This window comes from Fulmarus glacialis, unplaced genomic scaffold (genome assembly GCF_000690835.1).
Source record: "Fulmarus glacialis isolate BGI_N327 unplaced genomic scaffold, ASM69083v1 Scaffold30835, whole genome shotgun sequence".
Classification (NCBI taxonomy): Eukaryota; Metazoa; Chordata; class Aves; order Procellariiformes; family Procellariidae; genus Fulmarus; species Fulmarus glacialis.
In genome coordinates, this window is record NW_009214117.1 from 240 (window position 1) to 15,137 (window position 14,898).

The 14,898-nt window shown below is 39.8% G+C and overlaps 1 protein-coding gene across 1 annotated transcript; it reads left to right on the forward strand.

Annotated features, from left to right (window-relative positions):
* Positions 1-256: 256 nt before the first annotated feature.
* DCAF4 (DDB1 and CUL4 associated factor 4) lies at positions 257-14,003 on the forward strand. The gene is given in 13 exon segments (XM_009578453.1): positions 257-366; positions 2,013-2,110; positions 3,851-4,008; positions 5,497-5,579; positions 6,223-6,325; positions 7,314-7,457; positions 8,136-8,213; positions 9,477-9,555; positions 11,142-11,237; positions 11,347-11,444; positions 12,146-12,322; positions 12,535-12,649; positions 13,606-14,003. Coding segments are annotated over 13 exon segments (1,533 nt in total). The 3' UTR covers positions 13,800-14,003.
* The last annotated feature ends 895 nt before the right edge of the window (positions 14,004-14,898 follow it).

Below are 14,898 nucleotides of genomic sequence, written 5' to 3' on the forward strand. Positions count from 1 at the left end.
TTATTTCAGCCTCCCTTCAAACAGCCGGTGGTGCTGTTAGTCTTTCTTTCCTTTAAGATCTGATGCTGTTTGGACTTGAAAGTGTTTCTCTTTAAAAGTAAATTACTTTCTTCAGCGTGACTCCTTGGTTTTGATCTTTAGGCTACTGTGAAGCTATTTGAAACTGGTTGAAAAGAGACTGTGTTAAGAGACTATCTTGTATGTTGGACCATTCCAGGCAAGTAGCATTGAAGTACTTTTTGCTTTATAGGTAGAAATGAAGAGAAATTACTGGAGGGGCAAAGAAAAGCATGGATGGAGCAATCGCAAGCACAGCTACCGTCCCCATCGGTACAGAAGACCCAATCACAATAACTGTACTGAAAGGCAAGTATATGCAGCTTGTGCTTAGCATGGGTTAAGCCGTTAGATATTATGCCTAATTAAATTTGCAGAATGGTGGCTATCTAGAACTGGGAGGGTTGCCATCTAAAAATCTAGTGGACAGTACTTCTGGTATATCTGTCATCCCTAGTGGGAGTGGAATTGCATTGATTTCTGGAAAATTATCATATGTTCAAAACTGTATATTGATTTTAAACTGAGATGTGGTTCCATGAGCTACTCCTTTCAGGTGTGCCTGATTGTCCATAAACTCTTCATCAGTATGCAAAGATAGTTCAGGGAAGAAAAATGTTTGTAAGTACTTCATTCCGCCCGCCTATTTATTTTATGCCTCAGTGTCTACTAGTGTAAAAACTGTCATTAAAGGATCGTCCTGAAAGTTTAAAAGCGTGTTAAGTAATATGGGAATAATACCACATCTAGCAGATCAGGAAACTGAAACAAGGTCTCAGGAAAAATCCACTGCCTTGAAAACTATTCTTTCAGGAAAGTACATTTTACACTTTAGAACTTGTACTTGCCTGTGTTTGAGCTATTTTTGTGGCTCTTTCCTGTGTTGTTTCCTAAGTGCCTCTTGCAGGAATAAAAGAGGCCAATCCTTTGCTTTAATACTCTAAGCATTTTTTTAAAATGTATTTTTAGAGAAAGAGATACATACACATATATATATGAGTTGCCCCATTATTGTATTTGTGTAAGAAAAGTTAGGAATGCAAATGGGCCCTAATTCAGTGAATATAGAATTAAAAGGATTTTATTAAAGAGCTTTAAATTGAAGTGCTTGGGTTTGGTGTGGGGTGTTTTTCCCCTTGTAGTTTATTATAGTCTTTATTTTCAAAGTTGTGTAATCAAACAGCAATAGAGCTGGTATTAGAACTAGAATTTGTCGTTTTGTTTTCAATAAATTATGACTCCTGCGAAACATCTTGGCCTAATGCTTTTAAGATGACGTGTAATAAGACCTGTCTTAAAAAGTGAGAATTGTACTGGTGATTCAGAAAACATCCCAGTGGAATTTTGCTTATCAGTACTAAATATGCCCATTTAAATTATTTCAAAAAAAAGAAAGCTGCAGGTACCTTGTTGACTGTGATGTTTAGTACAAAAGCAGACACTTTTCTTTCTTGGCGTTTTCATTATACTTTTATTTTGCATGTTTCTGAACTTCCTCAATTAAATTCTTGTCATGAAGAGAATGGCAAAATATTTTTGACCTGACATCAATGTTTTACCCGCACTGTCTCTCGCTTTATGCTGTGAAGACTTACATGCTTTCAAGGGTGGGCTTTTCTTTTAATCAGGGGATATGGTAAAAAGCCCAGAATTAATCTTCCACTGAAAAGAGTTGAAGGCACTTGCAGAACCAGCAGCCACCTCTAATGTTTTAGCAAGTAATTAAGGCTTTAAAGATGTTAGTATCTCTAATGTTATTGAGAGATTTTTAAGCTGAATATTTTTACTGTTTTTTTTTCATAGTTTAATGTATGGTGATATATACAGTGTACTTGTCACAGTCCTGCAAAATTGTACTCCATTAATGTCAATAACAAGCTGCTTTCCAGATTCTTTGTGGGAAAGATGTCTAGGACAATTGTGAGCCTGTCTTGAAGGCAGTGCTATTTTTTTAGGCTGGAACAGGAGGAACCACAGACCCCAGTGAATGCAGGCCCCAGCAGCAGTGGAGGTCCTTCTTCGTGCAGTTTAACACAGAACTCTGTAGTACCAGGTAAGAGACCATGTTTACAGGTCAAAAATCAGTGTCTATATGCTGATTGTATGAAAAAAGTAGTAGTAGCTGCATTAATAGTATGGTGTTAAAGGAAGGATATAAGCAGTAAAGTTTGTAGAGAAAAGAACATCGAGTGATATAAAAAGATGTAGTAAGTGAGGATCTAGACAGCAGGGCCAAGTACACTTCCAGGCCCCCAAGTGCTTCTCATGTTTGAAAACTTGTGTGCTTAGCCAAGCTGATATAAACTGAAAAAACAGAATTCTCTTTCTCCTTCCAGAGATCTTGCTTTGGGAAGAAAATGAACTTTGTTTCTTTTCTGATATGTGATGAAGATGTTATGAAGTACATCTTGCAATAGAAACATTGAATAAGCAAAGGAAATAAGAGAGCATATAAAAAACTATAACTTGATCCAGTTATTCAGTCTTTTAAAACCACAACGATCCACCACTTAGGGGGGTGGGGAAATCATCTCTCTTTATGCCTTCGGTGTGTTTTGTAGTCTGTAAGAAATATACTCTGACCAAATGTTTGTTGATTGGGAGTCGACTGGTGGAACCAGACTTGATGCAGTAGCAATGCTATTGAGGAGGATGTCCCGTTTGCATTCTGGTTTCCTGACTCATTAAACAACCCTAGCAAAAGCTAAGCCTGTGGGAACATATATTTCTCCACAACAGGAGAGTCCTGAAACACCACTGACTCTCTAACCTCTTAACAACAGACAAAGTCAGAGTTTAAAGAGGCCTTTTTTGTACATCATCCTTTTGTGCTTAAGAGGTGGTGAGCATGTTAGGAGATGTATCCTGCAAAGCATTTATTGCTGTGTAATTAGATTCTGTATACTAAATGCAGTGTGTTTTTATGAACCTTACTGATTCATTCACTAACTTCATATTTTTGTTGACCTGAATAAATCTTGGTCACTTGTTGCTAAGCTGAAACCTAAAAGATGCTGACAAGGAGCTGAATTGTAAGCAGCAGCAAAAAGAGGTTACTTCAAATGCAATTTCTGGTAGTAGTAAAGGTTTAAATAAAAAATCTTGAAATGAAGATGTTAACACTCACCTCTTTGAATAAAATCCCTTGTCTTGAGACAATGTACAATTATGAATCTGTCAAAGCATTTTGCCTGTCTGTGAATTTACCTGGGCAGTGAAGCAAAAATTGAATGTTTCTCTCATCCCAGTTCATCTTTGGAAGGAGCCTCTGTGTATTGTCCAAATGTACTCTTGATAGTATCTAAATGTCTCCCATGTGTTGAAGAAGTGGCTTGTTCTGAGAAGTGAATCACTTTATTTTGGTTTGGATGATACCTTGTTGTCAATGGGGTTTTTTTGTTTGTTTGTTTGGGACTGCCCTACCTAGTCTTTTAACCAAGAGTGTCCCCTCATGATTGATTTATAAAGACAGGTAATTTTTGTTCTGCAGCAAAACCTTTCCTCTCTGCTTCTCTGACCTGTCTGAATTTCATCTTGGTCAGTGGTGACATCCCTTCTGTACCTGTGTGACGGCACTGCATTTGAAAACTATAAATAATCTTTTCTTTTCCTTTAAGTGGCTGTCATCTATTCCTAGTCTGTGTATCATGCTTGGGACCTGCTGGGTGCAAGAGCTTTGAGCCTCGTGACTCTGACATTCCCATGAAGATGTGGGATGTCAAAGAGCAATAAAGAAAATTAGTTATCCATCTGATTTTTTGCCTGGGTTTTGCCACTTTTTTTTTTTTTTAAGAACTGCCGGGATTTTACTATGACTCAGAAAAGAATCGCTATTTTCGCCTACTGCCTGGACATAATAACTACAACCCACTCACCAAGGAAAGCATTCAGTACAAGGCGATGGAATGCAAAAGACTGAGACTGTTAGAAGAGGAAGAAAAACAAAAGAAGGTACGTTCTGAAAAAGATTGCAATTAGGCTTTATTGTACTCTGGCCCAGGACAGATCATAAGCTAAAGCCTTTCAATTCTGACTGTGGTACAGTTCCCTAAGCTGTCTGAAGAAATGAAAATTTCTTTTTGCTGAGAATTTATAGTCCTTGAAGCCTTTTGTTTGGCTGTTCCACACAGGAATGAAAGCAAGTCCTTATAGACAAAAACCTCGTAAAGAGACAGGAACTGTGCTCAGAATTGCAGATTGTCCAACAGTAACACTTGAGTCAGGACATTGGATGCCAGGTTTCAAATCCCTGCCTTTAATTCGCAAAGTGGGGTCTTGATTTTAAGTTTTCCACATGTTCTATAAATGTATTGATCATATTCCTGGACCCTGAAGAAACAATACTAATGATATTTTGTGGAAACAGCTTTTTCATGAAGAATTTTTTTGGACAGGTAAAATCAAGGGGGGTCTTATGTCTACGCCTGGAAAGCCTGTATGCTTTTCATCGTAAAGTGTTACAGCAGAGTTAATGCTGATGCTGCATATTGGTAATCTGGGTAAAATACCTGATAAGGATATTTTATAATGACCTGAAAGCCATGTCTTGTAACTTCACAAATCATAGCTCAGCTTAAATGCGCTGTCATTTGGAAGAAGTGAGCAGTATTTTTCTCCTTAGGTAATGAAGTTTTCACTTCAACCAGCTATTCAGCTCCTCTGTGAAAGTGCTGCTGTTGGTTTGGTTTGGGCTTTTTTTTTTTTTTTTTGGGTTGGTTTATCTGTTTCCATGAGCAGTTTAGGTTTCATAGATACCAGACAGCTGCTGGGCACGTTACTGTTAATGGGAACTGTGGATATACATCTCTTCTCAAAATCTGGCTATTGAATCAGACATCTGAATTAGGCTCCCAGATAAGAACGTTTTGACTCTTAAATACTTGCTTTGTCAGAGCATTATCAAAAAGATTTCTTACTCCGTAACTCTGCAAAGTACTCTATCCTTTGGACTTCCCAGAGAGTGTTTGCATGAAATTTTTAAAAATGATGAATGGAAAAGTAGTTTAGTGCAGCAGTAAGACTGCACAGTTAGTAGCAGTCTTGATGTGATAGAAAGTTTTGCTGTATAATAAGAATTTAAGGTGTTACAGTGAAACCAGAAGGTGACTTCACACCTCACGGTGGTACTGCTGATTATGTCAAGCAAAAACAATGGCTATTGTTCTTTGGTTTTGGGGTTTTTTTTTTTCCCCCTCCAGTTTTTGTATTTATAGAAGCACCCCACATCTCACAGGAATATATTCTGGTCTCTTTCTTGTCTGCTTACTGTAGTAGACCAGGGAGATGGTGCTGGAATGTGTTTTATTGGTGTTCTGAAAATTTTAATGTGTGTAGGCTAGAGGAAAAAGTTACCTAAATATCTCAGACATCTAAGACGCACAGCCATATTTGAATCGTAAACAAGCAAATACCTGAGTACACTTTCATGTTCTCTTCCAGAAAACAACAAGGGCTGGACTGAACTCATCTATGCTGTTACAGAAACGGCAGCTGGGTTTGCTCAGCCCCCCAAGTTATTGCAGGTACAATGATTTGATTTGTCTTTTGTTTGCAATACGAAGTTCTGCTATTAGTGCAACAGTTCCTATCAGATTTTTTGCATTTCTTACTGTACCACTTAGGATGAAGAGGAACTTATTACTTATAATAAAAAATAGTTATTTTATAACCAGAGTACTAAAGTGATGAGAATTGAAATGAAGAAGTAGTTTCCCATGCAGATAACTGGAGTTTAAAACTTCACTTTTTCTTTTCTATATATGCTGTTTTGCCACATTGTGCTTTATGAATACAGTGCAGCTTTTCTTTGGATGAATGCTCTTCAGCTGATATGACCGTTCCCCCTGCCCCCCATTAGAATAGCTATGCTCAGATTCAGTAACAGCGCAGAAGGCAAGTTATTCACTTGCTGTGGTGTTGTTTCTGTTACTGAAGATGTGCTGGGGTTCAAAATAACAGGATGAAATTCCATGAATGTGAAAGATGCACATGTTCATGGGTTATGTAAGTGAAATGGCAGCATGCTAGTTGTTCAGGCATTTTTATCTTCTGTGATTGAGAAGCAGTTCTGGGTATCCTATCCAGAATTATTTTCATTGGCATTAAACCTAGGCTTATGTGAATTCTTCTCTCTTCTCCCCCTGCCCTGTCCCCCTTCTTTTATAGGCTGGTCCATGAACTAAAAGTGAACTGTATGCAAAGGAGGAAGATAGAAATTCACAGTCCAGATTCCTCAGTTGCTGGAACCAACAATTTTAAAATAATTGTGGTATGTTATGAGAACTGTTAAGTCTTTAGGATAAAGAGAGCCCATCTTCAGTGAAAATTCAGGATCTTGTAATCAAATCCCATAGGTCAAATTTTGCTTTCAAAGATGCATTATTCCTGTTGTGTCAGTTCTCAAAATCTGTGCTCGGTAATTTTAAACAGGTAGGAGGAGGCTGTTCCTTTCCTAGAAAGGAAAATGATGAAAAGGTTGGATATGAAAGTGGTGTGGTTTTTTTTTGGTTTGGTTTGGTTTTTTTGAAGCTGATCAACATGTTCTCTTGGAAATAAACAGGAGTTGAGTGCATAATTAGTGCAGGGCAGGGAGGAGTGGAGAGGATTAAGAGAAAGAAGAAGAAAATGGGAGAGAAGAATTTGGAGTGGCAAAGTCTGTGGTCCAGAGAGTCTATGTAAACCTCAGTAATCATCTTGCATCTCATGATCTGAAGGCAGTTTCTACTGGTTTTGATGGTACTCCACATGCAGGAGAGGTCTCTGGAGCAAGTATCTTCCATAGTCTGTGTAGGAAGCTCTCCAGGACCAGCTCCTGGCCTTGTAAACAGAGCACTGCATAGGTAGCTGAAGCCAGAAGGGAGTCAGAAACTTAGTGTCATAAAAGAAAAGTTGAAATGTAGCATCAGCCTTTTTGCTGTGATTCAACAGCAGGAGAATTCCACGTTCACTTTTGATAAGATGTAAATTTTTGTTTTGAGTCCTCTGCCAATACCAATCTGTGCTTACTAATCAGCCAGAGTAAGTGTCTAGAACTGATAATTGGAAAGAGTATTTGTTACTCGAGGTCTAAATCCTTTTCTTACTCATGGTTTTTCTGTGCATGCGTATAAAAAGGAGTTGGCCACTGTTTTTAGAGATGAATGGAAAGCAGATGGTGTTAAAGGGGTCAGAATTAATGTGTTGTTTCATTTTACACTTAATGCAGCTCCCTCAAGCTGTTTTTTCCAGTAAGTGACCAGTAAGCTTTTATTTTACAGGCAGATGTTGCTTGTGAACGGATATTCACTGTGAACGATGTAGAGCATGGAGGATGTAAATATGGTATCATCAACCTCAGTGGTTTGGGGAAGGAGTCTCTCACTGTGGAGATGTATGACAACCTCTACTTCACAAACCGCAAAGTACTGTGTTCTGTTCCTGCTTTCTTCAGTTACTGCATTCTCAGAATTCCTTGGGAGGCACAGGTGGAACTGCATGAGGGTTGGGGAGGGGGTTAGGAGGAGAGAATGGAAGAATCTAGTAATGTGAAGCTTGGATAAAGGCACAATCACAGTAAACTTGTCTCTGAAAGTCCTCAGTACCAGTGTGACTTCTCAGGAACGTTATGCTACAATTGGAACGGAAGACTATGTAGAAGTACCGTCTTCCAAGGATAGTGCTTACTTCGGAGTTGCACTTGGCCAGAGCTGACAAAACTGATGTTGAGGGACAGAAATTACTAAGACTTGAATGCTTCTTTCTTAAAAATAATTTCGGGAAAATGTGTTTATCCTTGAACATGAGGAATATTTATAACAGGCTTTCATAATCTCTTCATGCTCAGATTCTTTTAAGGATGATCTCTTAAATAATAGGATGTGCTTGGTGCCTCAGTCAGTGTTTGGACAGACTTCTCAATGCTGCTCTGTCGTCTACATTTAAGAGGAATATGAAGCTAAAATGCTGGTGACCCATTGCTGGGCTATTTAGTGGGCTAAGGAGGTGTGCCCAGCACAGTTTTATGTCGTCTTTGCATGGAAATACCCTTTCATGAATTGAATAAGAGATCACAAAAATAGTATGTCTTCTTGTGTCTGAAGGTGAATTCTGTGTGCTGGGCATCATTGACTCATCCAGATTCTCACGTTTTATATCCTTTTTAAAAAAGCAAAATTTCAGTTCAGCTTTCACAAGTCTACATCATGCTGCACAGAATAACTTCCAGAAAGACATTTCATGTAGTTGCCCCAGAAATTAAGTTTTCTGGAAACAGAGAAAGCTTATAAAAATTGAAAGATGTTGGAGCTAGTGAAACAGATGTATGGTTCTGTTATAGATAGATGTAGAATTGTTCCAGTGTAATAGTAGGTGAAAGACTCTGTTTCCTGCCCTGGAGACTTCCCACTTCATTAATAGTGTAGATGCCATATCCAAAATTATCTGATGTTTAGAAACTGCCTGGGGCAAAAGAGCAAGAGAGAGGGTTAAGGCAACTAACTTTCTCTTTTTAAGTGGTCCTCTTTGAAAGTGGGTTGGTTTGTTTCTGTTGGAAAACCATCGTCATATTAGTTGGGGCGAGAGGAGAATGGGAGCAATTCATTGGCATCATGCTCTGCAACTTTCAGAGCATGTTCTGCAGATCTGTCTCAGAAGAAGAGGAAGGTTGATGGTATAGTAGAGGAAGCAGTAATGGACGATGCAGAATCCAGAAGAGAGGAAGAAAAGGGGATTTTAACGTGGGAGATGGCAGGCAACAGATGTGCCAATGAAGTGCCAAAAGAGAGAAAATTATATAGAAATGTATGTAATGGCTCATGGGAAAAGCCAAGCAATTCAGGACTGATCCAGAAGGTGGCAGGAGTTCATCAGGCTTTCTCACAGCTTGCTAGGAATTGGGGATTGTTTGTTTTGGTTTTTTTTTGCTTTCCTCTAGTCGTATCACAGATTTACCCCACTGAACTTGAAATGCAGCTTTCAAATCCTATTTGTACCTGGTATAATCTTTAGAAAGTATTTTAATGTAATCTAAAGTGAGACTTCCTTGCCTCCCCAATGTGTGCTCCCCTTTTTCCAACTTATCTCCATGAAAAACAGATCTATATTAATGCAGTGTCATCAGCATGTAAAGGTGAGAAGAATGATCCATGTAGACCATGCAGTTTTTTCCCATCACTAGAAAGATGCCTTAGTATTCCTCCTGTCTTGTCTTTCTGTAGTGATAATACACAAGCAAGAATGGGAGTTCTTTCTAGCTCTTTCCTATGAAAGAAATGAAGAGTCAAGACTTAATTGTAAACTGTAAGGCACATTAAAGGTCTCAAAGGGAAAGTATCGTGAGCTGTGGCTGTATCAGGACATCTTGCTTTTCTCAGCTATAAATATGAGGCAGCCTGTTCCGTTCTAGGGAGAAGTCTTTGTTTTCCTTAACTCACTTCAGCAAGCTGTGTCTAATGGGAATTGCAGAAACACCAGGCTGTGCCAGTCTGCTTCCAGCATCATTGTTCAGCAGCACTAACCCAGGTAGGGTGGTTTTGTTGTTTTTTTTCCCTCCAATTTTCGATAGCAGTTACCATATGAAAAGAGCACAAAGGAAAGATTATTTCCGCACTTTTCTTCAGTAGCTGGTGAGACTGTTGTATTCTTGTAAAACTTAGAAAGTCTGAAACGGCTTAAGAAGTGAACAGATAAAAGAACTTACCTTAAGAATTAATTAACAAGCAGTATTAAAGCACTAGTTTATTTTTAACTGCTGATGATGTAGTACTTGACTTTGGCAGGAGAACACCTCACTTGTAAACATTTGGGATTTTTCATGAGTAGCTTGGCCTGTAACTGATACTCAGAAGCTGCGCACAAGAAGTACTCAAATTTCCTTATAGACTATCTAGAATCATTGCAGGATCCCTTCTCATAGTAGCTCTCAAGTATGCTCAGTGGATTAATCAAAGGTGGAAGGCTGGTAAATGTCTCAGCCCATAGCTCCTTGTACAAGCTCATGCTCACTTGTGTGTAAGCTCGATTGATTTAGAGAATCCTATGTCTTAAGTCTGATGGCTGTAGCTGTATCTTTATACATTTGTTTGTTCAGTGTTCTTGGGGGCAGGACTTTATTAATTGGACTTTCTTGATAGATGTCAGATGCTTCTTCAGGCCACACAGTACAGTCCTCTATCCTGGTTTCCATTCAGACATGATCAGTTAAGGTTATACAGAGGAAGTCTGTGATAGATAAGAGTTATGGACCTGTTTTAAAATTTTAATGTCATGCTATTTATGCAGCCATTAAAAAAAAAATGCGTAGCGTTAGCATGAACTTGAAGAGTCACTGAAGATGGATGGCTGCTAGGCCAGTATGCCCAAATGCTTTCTAGAACATTTTAAGCCCTTCACCATAATCAGATGCCCTGCGTTCCACCAAGGTCCTCCTGTCTAGTATTTCCTATTGACTGGTCTAGGTATTTCCAAGTTTCTTGACTTATTTCACTCTCCTAAATTGTTGGTTTGAGGGAACCTTGCTAAGTAGATGCTGGGAGCAAAGTAGAACTTAACCTGTCTAAAACCATGTTTTAGACATTTGACCTGGGCTGCCTGACATGTGTGATCATGGTGGATGTGCCATGAGGGAAGTGAAAACTGACTTAAAATTTATGTCAATTAGTAGACTTTGTGCAGGAGCTATGTGAGTAGGGGTCAAATCTAGGGTATTGTTAATTAAATTTTTTTTTTTAGTAGGCAGGCCAAGAACTTACAGGTTAGGCTTTGGCTAATCTATAGCTTATAAAGTAAATGTTTTGTGTTTCTAGCCCACTTATCTTTAAAAAATGGCTTGCTTAGTGCTGTAAAGCAAGTGTTATTTTTCTTTTTCCTGCCATGATCAGCCCTCTGACTGAGAGATTTCACAATCTCTCATAATCATCTAATCAATATAGACTATAACTCTTTAGCTTACAGTCATGAAGTCCCACTTTTGTTTTCTGTCTCTTGAGTAGCACAGGGACACTAACTGGGTAACATTTTCTCTGCTTCAGACTGAAAAGTTGACAGAAGTATGGAAATCCAGAGAAGCTTTCTGAACTACCTAACATTTTACGGCTTCTCTCTCCTAGGAGATCGACCTGGAATGCTGTGCAGCTTCAAGATATCCACTGCCTGGTCCTGTGCTTGGTGCCTGAATCCCCAAGCAGACAACTGCTTCAGCACAGGTGATCTGCAAGGCTAGGAACCCCATCTATCTCAGTGAGAAAGACTTCTTGCATTAATCTCCCGGCTGCTACCCAAATTACAGCTAAACAAACATAATGTCTTCCTTAGGCCTGACACGACGAGTTCTTGTGACCAATGTAGTGACAGGGCATCGACAGACATTTGGAACGAGTAGCGATGTATTGGCACAACAGTTTGCCACACAGGTAAAAAGAACCATACACCCTTCACTTTTTCAGAGCACTGCCACATTGGTGGGCTTTTTGTTCTGTTTGTGGTGGGACTCATGACGCTGTACGTAAGGTTGTGATTACAATCACTGTTGGATAGCTGTTCCACAACAGAGCTGATGTGGTCTGATGTTTGCACATAATTGAGTAGCAACAAAAAGATTAACTGATTTCAAACTCTGACAACAGGGGTAATTTTTGTTAATTGTACAGAGGTAAAAAGGAAATGAAGGAAGTACAAAGAGCACAGTAATAACGCATTGTAAAATTGTTTTGTTTTTTGCAAATGACCTCAACACTCAGTGTATTGTCTCCATCAAGCAGAAGAAAACCCCTATAAAACACTAATGGACTTGTTCACAAAGATTTAGTGAAGAAGGGTAAAATCAGAATATGAGAATTCCAGTTCCTGTTTTGCTGTTACGTTAGACTTAAGTTCCTACTTACCTAACTGAATTTTTAAAGTAAATAGCTGAGGTTTGAATGGGACTAATGAGTTGGCTGATGAAAAATGTTGCAGTGTGTAATAAAAATTCTGCTTCCTAATATCCATGTTAATAAAATAATTTGACAACTGCACCAGAGAGCTCAAAAGCTTGACATAGCTTCTGTCTGTATAACTTGCAAGATCCTTTCAGATGTTACATAGTACGCTTCTTTCTCTTGGATTCTTCCAGACCCCAATGCTGTACAATGGCTGCCGTTCAGGTGAGATTTTCAGCATTGATGTGCGTCAACGCAACCGAAAGGGCCAGAGCTGGAAAGCAATTCGTCTCTTCCATGACTCAGCAGTTACATCTATTCGCCTTCTTGAGGCTGAACATTATCTTATGGCAGCAGATATGGCTGGAAAGGTACGGGTTTGTGGTGTTTAGGGTATTCTGTTCCTTTTAGTATCTGGGCATTGACAGGTGCTTATCCCAGTCCTGAGGGCGGATGCCTGTTCTTTGGGGCGGTAGTATGGAACTGGGTGGTAGTCCTCTTCCAGATCCACTTATTTATCAACCATCGAGTACTCTCTGCTTTGTTAATATATCCTCTTTTAAACAATTACTTCAACTTGCAGATAAAACTCTGGGACCTGAGAACAGCAAAGTGTGTGAAACAGTACAAAGGTCATCACAATGAATATGCTATTCTACCTTTGCACGTAAATGAGGAGGAAGGACTTCTTACAGCAGGTGGGTTGACTTTTTCCCCTTCTACTTGTAGAGTGCATGGCAGTAACTTTCTTATGCCTGAGGAGCGTTTCTTTGCTACAGCTGTTGGAAGTTGTAAAGCTGTTAATTCTTTAAAATGCAGAAGAAATTTAGCCTTAGACATACTGTAATATACTATGAAAATTAAGAAATAATGTTATGGATGCACACCTAGTGTAATCACTCCTGTGTAGCACTTAACAGCTTTATCTGCTGTGTCCTGGCAAGAGTCCCATTATCCTTTCCACAGTGTGTCTCGAGTAGAGCAGAAAACACTTGATTTTTTGAAATTCAGGGAAACAGTATGTAAACAGGAGACTTGGTGAGAATTTTATATCGAGACTAAAGACGGTGTATGTGGTGATTTGGTGCTTAAGTGGGTAGTCCGCTGATGGACTGAAGCATTGTCGTGTAAGCATTAACTCCTTGTAAACTGTCTATACCACTCGGGTTCACTTTGAATATACTCGGCTACAGTCTGAGGGGTTTTTTTTATTATTTTATTTGGGGTCAGGGGAGGAAAGCTAGCAATAAATGAAGCAAAGTATAGCCAAATTTCACAATGTCACTGTAAACATAGCAACCTCCTCTCCTTGGATTTGTCGGTAAGTGACAGAATAATGAGAAGAATTCTTGTTAATTTGACAGTGAGTTTTTCTCCCTTTTTTGGCTTAGGAGCTTGATAATGAGGAAAGCACTCTAAATACTGATTTATCATACCTTTTACTGCCTAATAGGAAACGCACGTTTTTCCCATTTTTGCAGTATTCAGTGTAGAATTTCTGTTTCTTAAAGTATTGAGCACTTTGCCTCTGGTGTGCATAGAAATGGTCAGGGTTTTTTCCCCATAGACCTTCCGCTTCTGTGATGTTAATCTTGCAGAGCCATGTGAAGTACTCTTTGTGTGATGTTGAATTCTGGTGTCCTTTCCTTTCCAGTTGGTCAGGATTGCTACACCAGAATTTGGAGTCTCCAAGATGCCCATCTGCTTAGAACCATCCCTTCTCCCCACCCATCCTCCAAAGATGCCATTCCCAGTGTGGTGTTTTCTTCAAGACTTGGGGGTAGCCGAGGAGTTCCTGGCTTACTTATGGCTGTCAAACAGGATCTCTACCACTTCTCCTATAACTGACACAATATTCTCCTCAGACCTGGTCTACAAAGCTGCCAGCCTATACATGATTTCAAAACTTTTGCACCAGTCACCACACTGTTGAGTCACTATGTGCTGCTGTTGTATCTGCTTTACCCATGAAATTCTGAACCTCCTTCAGCAGGTTCAGCAAATCTTGCTGTGTACATCTCAGACATCTTGTAAATAAAAGCTGAATGCTGATTAACTTCTTGGGCAATATTCAGCCTCTTCGAAATCTAGCTATAAGCTTTGAAAAGCTGGTAGCACACAGTAAGGGCCTGACTCATGCTAGCTGAGTTTGCTGTCAAAAGGCTGCTCTAACTTAATCCTACTTTGGTCATGTAACCACAGCTAAGTGGTTATATCTACATGAGCAAGTAGGCTGGTGCAACAGATGAATTAGCAGTGAAGTAGCTGGTGTTGAGAAGCTGACACTGTAGGTGTTCTGGGGCTTTGTCTGGAGTAGCTTTGGTCTGGGTCCCTGCGTCAACTGTCTCTATACACCTGTGGTTGGAAGCAGCCCAAGGAATAGCTGTTTTCCCACTCACATTGTCAAATCCTTTGAGCTGGGCCATGCTAAACTTTGTCCTTTTCAGATGACAGCAGCATGCCACTGCCCTGCCACCATTCCCTTTAAAAGGCAGCATGTGCAGAACAAAGCCCCTTTCCTGGTCCAGTCGGCAGGCTGAATGTCCTTGTTAATTTATCATAGTGGTTCCTAACCAAGTCCACATCCCAACTTGGAGTTCGGTCAGTGGTCTGGAATGGCAGGCTTGCTTATGCATCTGTAGCAGGAGACAAGCCCAGCCTGGACAGACCACATCCTCTGGGATATGAGATCAGCTGTGCAGAGCCAGGGCTTTTGCATACAGAGGTACAACTGGGCCCTCAGCTGTGAAGTTGTAGCACCAGCTCATGGTAATTGGATGACACTTCAGGAGCCTGTACCTGTATTTGAGAACAATTATCATCCCATGGAGCCTCATTACCTCCAGTTCCTTGCTGGTAACCAGTCTGGGTTGGGCAAGACCATCCTGCAGCTAGCATATGTAGGAAGCACTGACAAGATCAGGAATCTACAGGGGGTGAAGGCCCT